This window comes from Oncorhynchus clarkii, chromosome 27, assembly GCF_045791955.1.
Source record: "Oncorhynchus clarkii lewisi isolate Uvic-CL-2024 chromosome 27, UVic_Ocla_1.0, whole genome shotgun sequence".
Taxonomy (NCBI): Eukaryota; Metazoa; Chordata; class Actinopteri; order Salmoniformes; family Salmonidae; genus Oncorhynchus; species Oncorhynchus clarkii.
In genome coordinates, this window is record NC_092173.1 from 23,457,452 (window position 1) to 23,472,779 (window position 15,328).

The 15,328-nt window shown below is 41.2% G+C and overlaps 3 protein-coding genes across 3 annotated transcripts; all 3 read right to left on the reverse strand.

Moving 5' to 3' along the window:
- Positions 1 to 1,570: 1,570 nt before the first annotated feature.
- LOC139385954 (small nuclear ribonucleoprotein Sm D2) lies at positions 1,571 to 2,918 on the reverse strand. Its single transcript, XM_071131268.1, has 3 exons — positions 2,786 to 2,918; positions 2,197 to 2,376; positions 1,571 to 2,002 (listed from the first exon to the last, which is right to left on the reverse strand). Coding segments are annotated over exons 1-3 (357 nt in total). The 5' UTR covers positions 2,788 to 2,918; the 3' UTR covers positions 1,571 to 1,827.
- A 6,519-nt stretch (positions 2,919 to 9,437) lies between these two features.
- Positions 9,438 to 10,745, reverse strand: LOC139386388 (forkhead box protein G1-like). The gene has a single exon (XM_071131946.1). The coding sequence runs from the start codon at positions 10,743 to 10,745 to the stop codon at positions 9,438 to 9,440; it is 1,308 nt and encodes a 435-aa protein (XP_070988047.1).
- A 1,085-nt stretch (positions 10,746 to 11,830) lies between these two features.
- LOC139385739 (peptidoglycan recognition protein-like) lies at positions 11,831 to 14,352 on the reverse strand. Its single transcript, XM_071131010.1, has 6 exons — positions 14,338 to 14,352; positions 14,066 to 14,116; positions 13,865 to 13,923; positions 12,403 to 12,618; positions 12,194 to 12,312; positions 11,831 to 12,105 (listed from the first exon to the last, which is right to left on the reverse strand). Exons 1-6 carry the CDS (start codon positions 14,350 to 14,352, stop codon positions 11,831 to 11,833), a joined length of 735 nt encoding a protein of 244 aa, XP_070987111.1.
- Positions 14,353 to 15,328: the final 976 nt, after the last annotated feature.

Genomic DNA, 15,328 nt, shown 5'->3' on the forward strand with positions numbered 1-15,328 from the left:
AACATCCCCCTTCCTGCTGAAGATCCACACCCCAAAATCTGGAGGGAACTGGACTCAAGAAGTCTAACATAAAGAGACATGGCACCCTTTTCTAGAACTCAATAGGAATGAATGAATAGGTGTGCATGTTTGTAACTAAACAGAACACTCAAGAGACTGAATGTACTGTATTATTGGTGATAACATGAACTACTGCAGTAATATACTGTATTATTGGTGATAGCATGAACTACTGCAGTAATATACTGTATTATTGGTGATAGCATGAACTACTGCAGTAAGAGAACAAAAAATGATAAATGGGAATGTTTCTCCCATTTCTAATCAGATACATAATGAGTTGGCTTACACATATCCCAATCCCAGAAGGCTTCACCCGAGGGCTGTAAATCAGACAGAGCAGCACCACCCACACACAAAGTGATACCACAGGTACAGGGACCCTTAGGGTGAGCAGATAACAGGGAAAGCGGGTGTGGGACATGAAGAGGATGTATTTGCCCAAGATATGTTCCTTCGAATGGGGGAGACCTGGAGGACAGCCCCAGGCTTTGAAGGGCTAGGTGGGCCAATAAAGAGCATGGGAAAACTCTCAAAAGCAGAAAGCATATGATGCAGAACAACAATCATGTATAGGAATGGAGTAGCTGTGGGAATAGAGAAGCACAATAGTTATAGTCAGCTATAAGAGGACTCGCCCCAATGGGAAATATGGAATAGGGATCAACACTTAAGACTGAGTGAGATTTAGGCTAAATTGCATGCAGGGAACTGTGAGATCTTGATTCTGACAGCTCTGCAAACATGCTAAAATTCCAATGCACATTCAATTAAACTTAAATGAAAATGGCATCAACTTCACAACATTCAAGATGGGAAACTTGTTATTTTGGAGAAAAGGAAGTGTTTGCCAAAATTCCTCAACAATGTTAATGTATCATGTCCCTCCTCCTCTGGGACTCTAAAGGTTAGAGGATGCCAATCATGAAGACATAATTGGATTTATGTAAAACTAACTGTCCTATTATTTATGCCCAGCAGGGAATACTCTGACCTTTGACCAAACCTAAAGAGACATGCAGTCTGTTAATTCAGACGTGTGATTTAATGAAAATGATTGTGCTCTTGCATATATGCCACTTAATGGAAATAACCTTGGCACACAAGCCAACCACACTGGTTTAAGTGCCAACTGTTTGAGAAGAAATAGATGCTATTGCGACAATTAGCTAACAAAGTGGTCAGGAGAGGGTGAGCCACAGCGAGGGACAAGATGATACAGAGAACAGAGCGGGGTGTGAAGTGACAGTCATCACATCTGGTCTCATCTATAATGCACAGGTCTTTAAAACGGCAGTTTGTCACATATTGAGCGCTGCCGTCTGAAATCAACACTGACACCCAAGCTTCTGCCAGGGGAAACAGGCTAGAGGATGGAGAGAAGGAAGGAGAAAGAGGAGTCAAGAGTCAGAGTGCTGTTCATCCTAACATATCCCTTGCTTTCGAGCCTGAAATGATTTTGAGATGTATTCTCTACTGTATGTTCTAAGAGTGTGTAAACATACAACACTTTGAATACCATACTTCTCATCTTTTATTATTAAAATGAAAAACTAAAAGAGCACCCTAAACAAAATAGAATGCCAAGAACGATCCTAATCAGCAATCCAAAGAGTGAAGTTATCATTTCCTCACACTAAATTCTAAACACACAGCTCAGATTCCTCTCTGACTCAAAACAAAACATAATTTTCACATAATGACAGTCAACCCACTGCCTGCCATCATCTATTTGACAAAGACAGGTGAAGTGGGCAAATTAGCAGTCTATTTTCCTGTGATGAGGGGGTTTCTCAGCACCACAATTACAGAGTCTCCTCTCAGGAACATCTTAGAGATGTAACGGTCCTTGTTTACTGGTTTGGACTTCTTCTTGCCCTTGCCACTCTTGGGAACTTCTGTCCACATCTCCTTCACATTCTCCAGGACCATGTTGCAGTGTCTGCATTGAGAAGGGAATACAAATGTATGCAGTTAACCAAAAAGTATTAAGAATTAAGCATTTGGGAGGATATAGGTAACATGTGATGACAAAATGCAGACATTATCTTGTGTCTCTATTTGCTGGACATTTGTGATTAACTGTATAACTCCAATGGATGACTTCCCAACTCAGTGGCCTAACTACATAAATACCTGTCAAATGCCTTGACACGGCCAAGCAGCTTCTTGTTGTTTCGGCAGTTGACGAGGACCTGTGTGTTGTTTTTGACAGACTGGGTGAGCACAGACAGGGGCCCAGTATTGAACTCCTCCTCCTCCCGCTTCTGGAGCTCCTCAGGAGTCATCTCAGACTTAGGTTTATTTAACAGGCTCCTGGAAGGATTATTGAGGATACTCATTGTTAACAGAGTTCAACTCCAGGCAATTCAAACATTGTTTATAGACATGATGATGATGGCGACTTGACACAACTAAAGTTAATTCAGACCAACAGTTAGCTGCTAACAAAGTTTGAAAACTGTTTAACATGAAGAGGCCAATGTATTAGCTTGCTGGCTAATAAATTCCTATTTTTATTATGATCATTATGGGTCATCTACAATACATGTTAGCTAGCTACACTAGTTACTGTCGCTAATAACGTTAGATCATCATGGATGGGTAACGAACAGCTATCGTTAGCCAGCCAGCTAGCCAAATTTAGCTACACATCTTTCCACAGTGATGAGGTCTGTTTTACTGTACCCAAACAAAGAACACATTGGTTTTTTAAAGTACTTACATATTTTCTTAAACGAAAGACGATTTTAGCAGTGAAACTAGCTAGTAAATATGTTAGCTTTTTCCCCGGCTTCTATAATCTCTCCAACGCCACACTCGTGTGTTGTCTGTCCAACGGCTTCCGGGTCCCATTTAAAAATATTACAATAACTTCCGGGTTTCCTTAACATTTATTTAGAATACATTATCTGGATACATTTTAATTAATTATGCAATACATTTGAATTAATTATGCAATGATGTAAATGCTGTCTCAGTTGTAGAATGCAGTAGAGTAAATTAACTATAATTTAGAGCTTATTCGTATTAATCTCAAGATGATTTTAGAAGAAAACTATTATTTGTGAGAGAAAGAACATGTAATTTGATACTGAAAACACACAGGAGATTCCCAACCTTATTTCACAGGGTGGCGGCTCTACCTTGCTAGGTGATCACACCCACAGTGTGCTGATTTGGGAGGCCCAGGTCTGGGATTGATTTACAGTGCTTGACTATCATTATGAAACATACCAAATAGCTTAGACTTGCCCCTCTTCACTCACTCACTTCCTTAATGTCTCCCATAAGCCCCGGATTAATTATTCCAGAGGGGCTGGGATTTTTGACTGTTTCTTGTAAAGTGGGCTTTTTAGACTGCTAGCTGTCCATACACCTATGTCAAGGTGTGTGTGTGTGTGTGTGTGTGTGTGTGTGTGTGTGTGTGTGTGTGTGTGTGTGTGTGTGTGTGTGTGTGTGTGTGTGTGTGTGTGTGTGTGTGTGTGTGTGTGTGTGTGTGTGTGTGTGTGTGTGTGTGTGGTCTAGCTACAGGGTTTTGGGGAGCACAAGCTGCCCCTGAGTGCTCAGATGCATCTTGAGGCCTGCCTCAGTCCCTCTCCTCATGTTGATTTACTCTCTTCCCTGTGGTACTGTGAGTCTGCTGGCTGAGGGATTCATAGGTGTGGGGTTATTATCAACGCCTGTCAGAGGATAGCTGTTATTTATTACTGAATTAACAGCAAACAGGACCGTATTACAGTTGCCCCAGGATACACAAAGCCCCATTCTGTACTAGCTTACCTGTTGATTAACTCTCTCCCTCTCTATCTCTATACCACATTTACTCATGTGAGTAATGAAAATGTTATTATAATCTTTGTATCTATATGCTAAGTTTGCCAACAGTGTTGGTGTAAGGTTACATGATCCACCCTAAGAGCAGTATCCTGGTCTACCCGCAGCCGTCTAGGAAAGGTGGCTACAGTCCCCATGAAGTCTATTTTGTTTGATAGAGGCACACTTCGTGTTTAATTGCTATATTGTAAAATACTTTGCCACCATGGCCTATTTATTGCCTTACCTCTCTTATGCTACCTCATTTGCACATGGTGTATATAGATTTTTCTACTATATTATTGATTGTATGTTTGTTTATTCCATGTGTAACTCTGTGTTGTTGTATGTGTCGAACTGCTTTGCTTTATCTTGGCCAAGTTGCAAAGGAGAACTTGTTCTCAACTAGCCTACCTGGTTAAATAAAGGTGAAATAACAAAATAAAAACTTCCAGAAATCTGTCTTCATCTTTGTCCTCACACGTCTATTTTTGTTAACTTATATCTCAGATGAGCCCCAAGAAAGGTGAGGGAAAATTCATCAGGTGGTGATGTCACGTGCAGGCAAAACAGTAGAAGTAGATCAATGAGATCAGCCAGACTGTGATGTTTATCAATCTATCTTGCTCCCTATACATCACAGTCAAGGCCGGCTCTGTCCATTATCACACCTATGTCGTTTCAGTTTTGAACTTTTGATGGTCTTAAAGGCCCAGTGCAGTCAAAAATATGAGTTTACAATGTTTGTATAAACTGTATATAAAAAAGTATGTGGATAACCCTAAACATGTGTGGATTCGGTTATTTCAGCCACACCTGTTGCTGACAGGTGTATAAAATCAAGCACACAGCCATGCAATCTCCATAGACCAACTTTAACAGCAGAATGGCCTTACTGAAGAGCTCAGTGACTTTCAACGTGGCACCGTCATAGGATACCACCTTTCCAACAAGCCAGTTCATCAAATGTCTGCCCTGCTAGAGCTGCCCCGGTCAACTGTAAGTGCTCTTATTGGGAAGTGGAAACATCTAGGGGCAAAAATGGCTCAGTCGCAAAGTGGTATGCCACACAAGCTTACAGAATGGGACCGCCGAGTGCGGAAGCGCGTAACATCTGTCCACCTTTCAAACACTCACTACCGAGTTGCAAACTGCCTCTGGAATAACGTCAGCACAAGAACTGTTTGTCGGGAGCTTCATGAATTTTGTTTCCATTGCCAACCAGCCGCACACAAGCATAAGATCACCATGCGCAATGCCAAGCGTCATCTGGAGTGGTGTAAAACTTGCTTCCATTGGACTCTGGAGCAGTGGAAAGGGGTTCTCTGGAGTGATGAATCACTCTTCACCATCTGGCAGTCCTACGGATGAATCTGGGTTTCGCAGATGCCAGGAGAATGCTACCTGCCCCAATGCATAGTACCAACTGTAATATTTAGTGGAGGAGAAATAATTGTCTGGGCTGTTTTTCATGGTTCAGGCTCCTTAGCTCCAGTGAAGAGAAATCTTAACGCTGCACATTCTCAACAATTTTGTGCTTCCAGGTTTGTGGCAACAGTTTGGGGAAGGCCCTTTCCTGTTTTAGCATGTGCTTCCAGGTTTGTGGCAACAGTTTTGGGAAGGCCTTTTCCTGTTTTAGCATGTCAATGCCCCTGTGGACAAAACGAGGTCCATACAGAAACGGTTTGTTGAGATTGGTGTGGAAGAACTTGACTGGCCCGCACAGAGCCCTGACCTCAACCCTGGAACGCTGACTGGGGCTGAATGGCTGAATGGAAGCAAGTCCCCCCCAGCAATGTTCCAACATCTAGTGGAAGCCTTCCCAACAGAGTGGAGGCTGTTATAGCAACAAAGGTGGGACCAACTCCATGCCCATGATTTTGGAATGAGATGTTTGACGAGTAGGTGTCCACATACTTTTGTTCATGTAGTGTTTATTTCCACAATATGAGGATGGACTAATGCTTTGAAATTATGAAAATGAAGATCATCCTAGCAAAACAGGCTGAAATATCAGGCAGTCTTTTCAAACAGCTCTTACACTGAAACAGCATTGAGTTTTGGTCTGCCTGGTGACATCACCATGCAGTAAATTAGTTAATTGACCAATAGGAAAGAGAGTTCCAATCCTCTCTGCCAAAAACAGCTAGTTTTCAGTTTTCCCCTCTCCACTCCCGGACAGTCCTTGCAAAATTATTGCTTGAGGAATTTCTCTTTGCTAAGAAGCAATTTTTGTTTATTTTTTTACCATTTGAATAAAAAAATATATTAAGTAAGGTACTTAATTGTTACCCAGAAATGCTTGATATTGAGATACAAATGGCTGATTTAGAACTTTAATACTTACAGATACAGCAGCATGGCTATTTGGGGTGGTAATAGTGGGTTTCTTCAACAGGTGCTATTGAAGTTTCTGTCGAAATATGACCGTGAGTCTGACACAGAAACGTGTTGAATGGGCTGGGGGAATGTGTGTGTGTTTATTCCTTGATACTCCCTTCCTGTACCTCAAGTATCACAGAACTGACTGTTATGTTTTGAATGCATATGTCATACAACTCATCACTTTTATATCACTATTTTTGTTTTTATTGCACACACATTATAAAATGGATCACATTATTACACATATAGCCTACAGTGTATGTATGACATGCATAGAGTTCCCTGTACACAAACATTTGCACGCTTTAAAGGGAAAAAGATAACAAAAATAGCTAGTGTAGATATAATACAAATCATGCAGAACATAGTCACCACCTCTGGGATGAAGCATTTCTCAAAGCATAAAGTGGCAAGAAAAAGTATGCAAACTCTTTGGAATTATCTGGATTTCTACATAAATTGGTCATAAAATTAGATCTGATCTTCATCTAAATCACAACAACAAACAGACAAACAAAGTCTGCTTAAACTAATAACTTAAACTAATAACACACAAATTATTGTATCTTTCTTATCTATATTGAATACATCATTTAAACATTCAGTGTAGGTTGGGAAAAGTATGTGAATCCCTAGGCTAATGACTTCTCCAAAACCTAATTGGAGTCAGGAGTCAGCTAATGTGGAGTCCAGTCAATGAGACGAGATTGGAGTTGTTGGATAGAGCTGCCCTGCACTTTAAAAACCACTCAAAAATGTTGAGTTTGCTATTCACAAGAAACATTGCCTGATGTGAACCATGCCTCGAACAAAAGAGATCTCAGAAGACCCAAGATTAAGAAATGTTGACTTGCATAAAGCTGGAAAGGGTTACAAAAGTATCTCTAAAAGCCTTGATGTTCATCAGTCCACAGTAAGAAAAATTGTCTATACATGGAGAATGTTCAGCACTGTTGCTACTCTCCCTAGGAGTTTGTCCTGCAAAGATGACTGCAAGAGCACAGAGTGCTCAATGAGGTAAAGAAGAATCCTGGAGTGTCAGCTAAAGACTAACAGAAATCTCTGGAACATGCTACCATCTCTGTTGACGAGTCTACGATAAGGTAAACTATAAACAAGAATGGTGTTCATGGGAGGACAGCACAGAAGAAGCCACTGCTGTCCAAAAAAAACATTGCTGCACATCTGAAGTTCGCAAAAGAGCATCTGGATTTTCCACAATGCTACTGGCAAAATATTATGTGGACAGATGAAACTAAAGTTGAGTTGTTTGGAAGGAACACACAACACTATGTGTGGAGACCACACCAACATCAAAACCTCATCCCAACTGTAAAGTATGGTGAAGGGAGTATCAGGGTTTGGAGCTGCTTTGCTGTCTCAGGGCCTGGACAGCATAGACGGAAAAAATGAATTCCCATGTTTATCAAGATATCTTACTGGAGAATGTAAGGCTATCTGTCCGCCAATTGAAGCTCAACAGAAGTTGGGGTGATGCAACATGGCAACGACCCAAAACACAGGAGTAAATCAACAACAGAATGGCTTCAACAGAAGAAAATACGCCTTCTGGAGTGGCCCAGTCAGAGTCCTGACCTCAACCGGACAGAGATGCTGTTGCATGACCTCGAGAGCGGTTCACACCAGACATCCCAAGAATATTGCTGAACTTAAATAGTTTTGTAAAGAGGAATGGTCCAAAATTCTTCCTGACCATTGTGCAGGTCTGATCTGCAACTACATGAAACGTTTCGTTGAGGTTATTGCTGACAAAGGAGGGTCAACCAGTTATTAAATCCAAGGGTTCACATACTTGTTCCACCCTGCACAGTGAATGTTTACATGGTGTGTTCCATAAAGACATGAAAAGTATAATTGTTTGTGTGTTACTAGTTTAAGCAGACTGTGTTTGTCTATTGTTGTGACTTAGATGAAGATCAGATCAAATTTCATGACCAATTTATGCAAGTCCAGGTAATTCCAAAGGGTTTTTCTTGCCACTGTATTTAGTTGAGTTGTATTCTAAAACGTAGGAAATGCTCAACACAGTATTGTGTTCATATTGAGACACAAATGGAGACAATCCCTATAGTTTTGATTTTGACGAAATAGACTAGTGCAGAAGAGAAAATTCTTAGCCAATGTTTTATTTTTAATCCTGGAGTATCAAAACAATTATTGACTTTTGTTTCTAATGTATACATTATTTTAGTTGCATCAGAGTAAATACTTTATTCCAATACCTTTCCAGACGTGACTAAAGATTTCGTTTTAAATAAATTACGCACATCCTTCCTCAAGCAATACGATTGATAGAGGACATTTAAGAAGACGATTGTTATTTTAAGTTTGTTTTAAGTTAACAGTGAATTGTTCAAGCACATCAATTTCTCAATTTATATTAATGGAAATAAGGCTATCATTGGACAATCTCGCCAGTTTTCTACAGATATCTGGAGAGCACTCATGGGACACTGTTGTACAAGTTATTTTCATTATTTTATATATATTTTAAATGATGTTCCATATAGCCAACATCCCTAAGACTTAGGCCTAAAAATCGCAAAACGGAGTTACGACACCAAGAACGAAAAAACGAATACAAATGTCAGCGAGTGATGAGCCTGTGCGTAAAAGTAGCCTAAACGGTGATGCAACATCTCGCAATAACAATCTCGACCCTGTTAATTTGCTTAACAGATGCCAAATAGTTGTATTTTTTACGACATCATTCACCAGTGTGAAACTATCTTACAGCATCTCTCATCTTGTGACGTATAGTTGGTATTATATTTGGTATTTTAAAAGGCTACTAACGAAATGCTATCAAAGGAAAATACACTTTTAATTATCTGAACGCACCACAAATATTGCCCATTATTCGTGAAATAATACAACATTATTGTAGGTTATTGCACTGAAAAAAAAATGAAATGGTGAGTGGTGTTTTTAGTAATAGGATTAGATGGAAATTGCACATTCAAGCGTGATTGGCGATTATTTAAAAACGGATGATGAAATAAACGTTTTCTTTCCAAAGACAGATAGGACTATTTGGATAATAGCAAACTCACATCAATTATTTAAATCAATTTCGCAGTATTGGTAGACATTAGAAAGATACAATACTTAAAGGGGAACATACGTTTTTAATTTAAATATACAATTAAATATGGTCATTTCCCTGCATCCCAAGAAAGATTGGTGTTGAGGGTGCTCGTGTGGCTGCTTGGAAGAAAATAATTAGGGAACCCCATGCATAAACTCCCCAAGCAATCCGATGGTCCATTCTTTCCGGAGTAAATGTGTCCGGCAGGAGATGCCTTGGATGAGGGGTACTCCTCCTGGCACCATGCATTGAACGTCACCGGGTGGGGTACCTGGTGATGCGAGTAAAAATAACTCGCTTGTCCGGAGAGCAGGTTAAAGGAACAAGGGTTAGGGAGAGACAAAGTGTATGGCAATGATGAAGAGGCGAATGTTGTGGCTACGCTCATTTGGTGATGGCGACAGTACTGCGCACCTCCACCCATGCCAACATAAGACGACTCTTGGTTTGTTTGGAAGAGTCGGTCTGCCCTAGCATTTATGGCACTCACGGTGGTGTGGTGTGACCGTTGAGAAAGGATCGAGGTGGCATAGTTGGACTGATGGGGCCCTACATATGAACCTGTGCCCGGGTATGAGTGCGCAGGATGTTGAAGGTTTAGAAACGATGGCACCGGCCAATTAAATGACCCAGTGAACGCCAGCCCGGCGGCAGTGGTGGTCAAACGGGAATCCCGTTTAATTGCCAGCTTTGCCCGGGTGCCCGCCGTGGAACGGCACCGGAGTTTACCAGTTGTGCCAGCTATGAACATGTTCTCACTTGAAGGGTCAAGCATCCAGTAGTTGCCTTTGCCTGGGTCATCATAATGGCGAGGTATTTTGACAAAGCACTTGTTCAGACTCAGGTTATGTCGGATGGAATTCTGCCATCCTTGTCTATTTTCTCGATAGTAAGGGAAATTACCTATGATGAACTCATAAATGCCGTTGAGGGTAAGCCTTCGCTCCGGGCTCTGGCTAATAGCCATCATTATCAGAGCGTTATAGCTGAAAGGAGGTTTCTCCGGTTTGGCTTTTCCCTCTACTCCTCCACATGTCTTCACCTCTCCAACTCTCTCCGTATCTTCTCCGTCTTCCCTTTTGCCATTTCTGGAGACTCGTTTGTCCTCTTGGACGGCGTATTCTGTATTATCACAGTTTTTGTCTCTATGTAAATCATATTTTCCATCTTGAGCACTAACTTCTTTAGGCCTAGCAGATAGCCCCGAATAAATGTGTTTTCTGGAAAGGGGCTTGGAGCATCGGGAAAGGATCCCATCCAGTGCGGTGCCGTCGTCACTCATCACTCCCTCTCGTCGAAACAGCAGGCTGCTGATGCTGAATGAAGACTTGTTGAAAAATCTGACAGGGGCTTTCAAATCCTCCATATTCAACATCACCCAGTTCCCACGGTGTCTGGCAGTCCGAAGAGAAGGAATGTCTAAATCCACGAAATAAGACGCACAACGTATTAGGGTGCGAAAGACAAAATGCGCCCCTCGTGCGCTGCCAACTTCACTGACTGATCGATGAACTCACAGGTTCAATTATAACACTTCCGAGGAGCGTGACACTCAAACCTCTCACCTGAGTCTCGCCCTTTGGTACTGCCTCTCTCTACTCCTTTCCATCTGTTTACACAATAACCTGGCAAACAGCCAATCAAAGACGAATTAGGTGAAGGTGTGTAAGTAATTCAGGAGGAGGTAAACTCTTAAGGTAAGTAAACAAACAGAGAATTTAAAAGAGACATAGGTGCGGGGCAGCTTGTGACGCCTAGACGTCTGCCTGCAGGGCATGCGGCTTCCTGCACAACAGTTGACAAGTAAGATTTGTTGTAACGTCAAGGCGTACAGCATGAAGCTGCATTTATGTTTAATATTTTCCTCTCTTTTCTCCCCCTTAATCCTACACCATGCAATACAAGAGTACACTTGTTTGGAATGTTGTGCCTTTAAACATCGCTTACAATGTTGAAACATTTACAGGTAGGCCTACAAGCTTTTCTCCCTTTGACAAATTATTATTATTAATTTTTTTGTGTGTGATTTGCGAAGACATTTCAATTAAATTCCAAAAGCTTAAACTCATCCAGCACAACACAAGGACAATATGTTTTGGCCACCCAAAACTGAAGTCCCATCCAGTTTTCTGTCAATAGTTAGTATTTGTTCAGCAGCATATTTTTTTGTATTTACTCTATTAATGTGAGTTACTCTTACACCTTTCTCAGTTCTTATTTCCTAGAAAACTTTATAGCAGCACACTCATAGAAAAAGGAATATAATGGTATGTGGACAATTTTATGTGAATACCAAAATAAATAATAACGTTTAGTCTTAATATTTCTACTAAACAGATGCATTTTACAACTTTCATATTTGACCTCTACAATTACACTGTGAATGGGTGGCAACTTAGAACAGATAATTTCAGAATCTGTTTGCACATCAATTTCCAGGACCGAGTTTAGGTAACCCTGCTAGTATCGGCCATGGCTACGATGTTTTGGGTAATCTCTTCCACCAGCCAACTCTCTCTGTCTTTCGAACCAGTAGCAATTGAGTCTGTGGATGATGTTATGTTCAGGGGATTTGAGATGTTTTAGTGCAGCATATAGTCTCTCCCCAGGACATTCGGTGTCCCTCAAGTCTCTGTGCCCAAGTAGGATAAATACAGGGTGAAAATGTCCCTGGGAAACCCCACACTGCAGGAGCTGTTTAACAGATGACAGGGCTGCTGGACTGGGGCTCTCATCTGAAACAGAGAAGCATAACCCATTGGTACCAATGCCTTACACACTGTAAGGACCGGGAGATGGAAAGTCCAATATTGTGTTTTTTACTGTTGAAGTTGCCCATGAAGGCAATGGCCAAAGAGTTGTGGTTGTTGCCCTTGGTATGTGTGCCCACAACACCCCAGCCACAGCCCTCATACACTGTGCAATCTCCCCCAATAAGAAAGCTGCAAATGCCAGAAAACAGGTATTATGCATATAGTATTATCCTAACACAATGAATGATGGAAAATACCTGGAAAGGAGAGGTCACTCACTTGTATCCAATGTCATCAAAGTTCCTATCCTGCATATGCATTCTCTGTATGTGGATGAGCTGGTCCATACATTCTTGGATGCCCCCGCAATGCAGTGCCGTGTGGTGTATGACAACTCTTTGAGCAGGATACTTGAGGGTCTCCCGGCATTGAGGGGCTGCTGCTCCCCACTGTCCCCGAGTAACCACCTCTATTGAAATACATACACATGGGTAACTAACCACAGTAAATCTGTACCATATCCAAACTGTAGACCTAACAATTCACTTTAGTTTACCCATTCATAACAAAGTATCATCAGAAATCATTACCTTTCGACAGAACTCATATAGGTACTTCCTTACCAGTGACTCTTACGTCCATGTATTATACTATCCAGAATTACTTTTCATTTCGTCGCTAGAGGTCATTGAAAAGAGGTAGTTTCCTTGACGTTCCTCAGAATAAGTGACTTGTTAACAACATATTGTTAAAGGGTATGTGGGCTGTGTTTCTCCAGCGGGTTATTACATGTTCTGCGTACTTTCCTTTCATGTGCATGCCAATCATATTACTCATGCTTTTCCCAATGACACTATTACACTCAGTGGGTCTAGAACGCATTGAAAAATACACATTTGGAAATACACTGCAGTGGCCAAAAACTTTAGTCTGTCCCCTCGCCCATACCCGGGAGCGAACCAGGGACCCTCTGCACACATCAACAACTGACACCCACGAAGCATCGTTACCCATCGCCCCACAAAATCCGTGGCCCTTGCAGAGCAAGGGGAACTACTACTTCAAGGTCTCAGAGCAAGTGACACTATTTAGCGCGCACCGCTAACTAAGCTAGCCGTTTCACATCCGTTACACCTAGATACAAAAAGAGAAGTCGAAGCTACACCACTAAAGAGTAACATTTCATATGCCCAACTATAAAAGATAACACCTTTTTTACCTTCTATATTTCAGATCTTTTTTTTTGATGCAAGTATTGCAACAGAGATCAGGTCACATGATTGCGTAACAATGGAAATTCAGGAAACATTTCAAATACACAACAGTGGCATGCAGTCTTAGAGAAGTCTTTCAATCAAGTTTTTGAAAGAAAACAGAAGCATTTCACAACAAAAGTTTGTCTTTTTTTATTTCAAATACATGTAAAAAGTACTAGAGCTAATACATTAACACAATTATGTCCCAACAGGTGTTCCTCCACAACATGGTAAGAAATGGCATTTAAATGGTCCATACAAATCTTAGCAGTTCCTGTACGTACACTCCAACAAGATGATGAAGATTTAACACACAAAGTTAGTATTCCTGTAACAGTTTCTGATTTGGCAGAGTATTTTAGGCCCACACAACCACCTGTCTTTCTGTTTTCAGCAACAGTGAACCCCAGTGAGACATGGTGGACCGTTGGGCAACAGCAGAGACTGTGGATGCATACATCAGACCTCCTCTTCATCCTCCTCACTCTGCCCAGCGGTGTCCACAGTGACGGGCTGTGCAGACATAGTACAGCCTCATGACATCCTGCATAGAAAATAAAGCAGTAACTTTCATATACACCACATACCAATGTCTCCATATAGCTCAGTGGACTCTATAATACTCTAGTATTTCTAGATTTACCAACTATTTGGGGACAGTGGGTGTTCTATGATTAGCAACGTACCTCAGCCTTCATACTGTGTGACTGGAAAAACACTGCCACCTTGTGGCCGCACTTGAAAAGAGAGGGAAGAGATCAATATTTTAGATTTATCTGGAAGGGAGATACCTAGTCAATTGTACAACTGAATGCATTCACATGAAATGTATCTTCCGCATATAACCCAACCCCTCTGAATCAGAGAGGTGCGGGGGCTGCCATAATCGACATCCACGTCTTCAGCGGGGAACAGTGGGTTAACTGCCTTGCTCAGGGGCAGAATGACAGATTTCTACCTTGTCAGCTGACATTATTTTGAAATGATAGAGATAGTTTGTGAATATAAATAGTGTGGAGAAATTGCCTGGTTTCAGAGAGCTAGAGGAGGGAGATAGAGAACGAGGGTTTGTTTGAGTGTGTTTGTGTTGGCCACCCTCACTTTGGGCAGGGGTGATCCTCTGTCTGAGGTAGCGTTGGATCCTGGGACACATCTGCAATGATCTGCTCAGCTCACTGAGGAGATAAGAGACAGAGAGGTGAGACAGAGAGAAGAGATATAGAGAAGAGACAGACCTGCCAACCCTGTCCAAGTTTTAAGAGTACCAGATCCACCTGGCAAATTGGGAGATTCAACTCGAGCACACACCGAATTGGGGTTTTCTTTTCCTCAGCGCTCGTACTGTGCTGTTTGAGTCTGATCGCAAAATGTCTTTCTTGACAGCGTTCCATTTACACATATGATGAAAGTCACAATCAATATCTAATTAGAAAGAACGCACAAAGGGCCTTTATTCTTGGAGTTTTTTAAAACATTTTATTAAACAAATAATAACAAGTTATTTGTTAAAAACCTCTTGAGGATACTGGCCAATTGCCAGGGGAAATGCAGAGCGCAGATTCAAATAAAATGCTATAAAATTCAAACTTTCATTAAATCACACATGTAAGATACTCAATTAAAGCTACACTCGTTGTGAATCCAGCCAACATGTCAGATTTTAAAAATGTTTTTCGGCGAAAGCATAAGAAGCTATTATCTGATAGCATGCACCCATCTTCACCAGTAGTAAACAAAAGAGCTAGCGTAGCAAGCGCTACACAAAACGCTGAAATAAAATATAAAATATGCATTACCTTTGACGAGTTTCTTTTGTTGGCACTCCAATATGTCCCATAAACATCACAATTGGTCCTTTTGTACGATTAATTCCGCACATATATATCGAAAATTTCCATTTATAAAGCCCGTTTGATCCATAAAAAAACAGCTTAAGAAAAACGCAACGT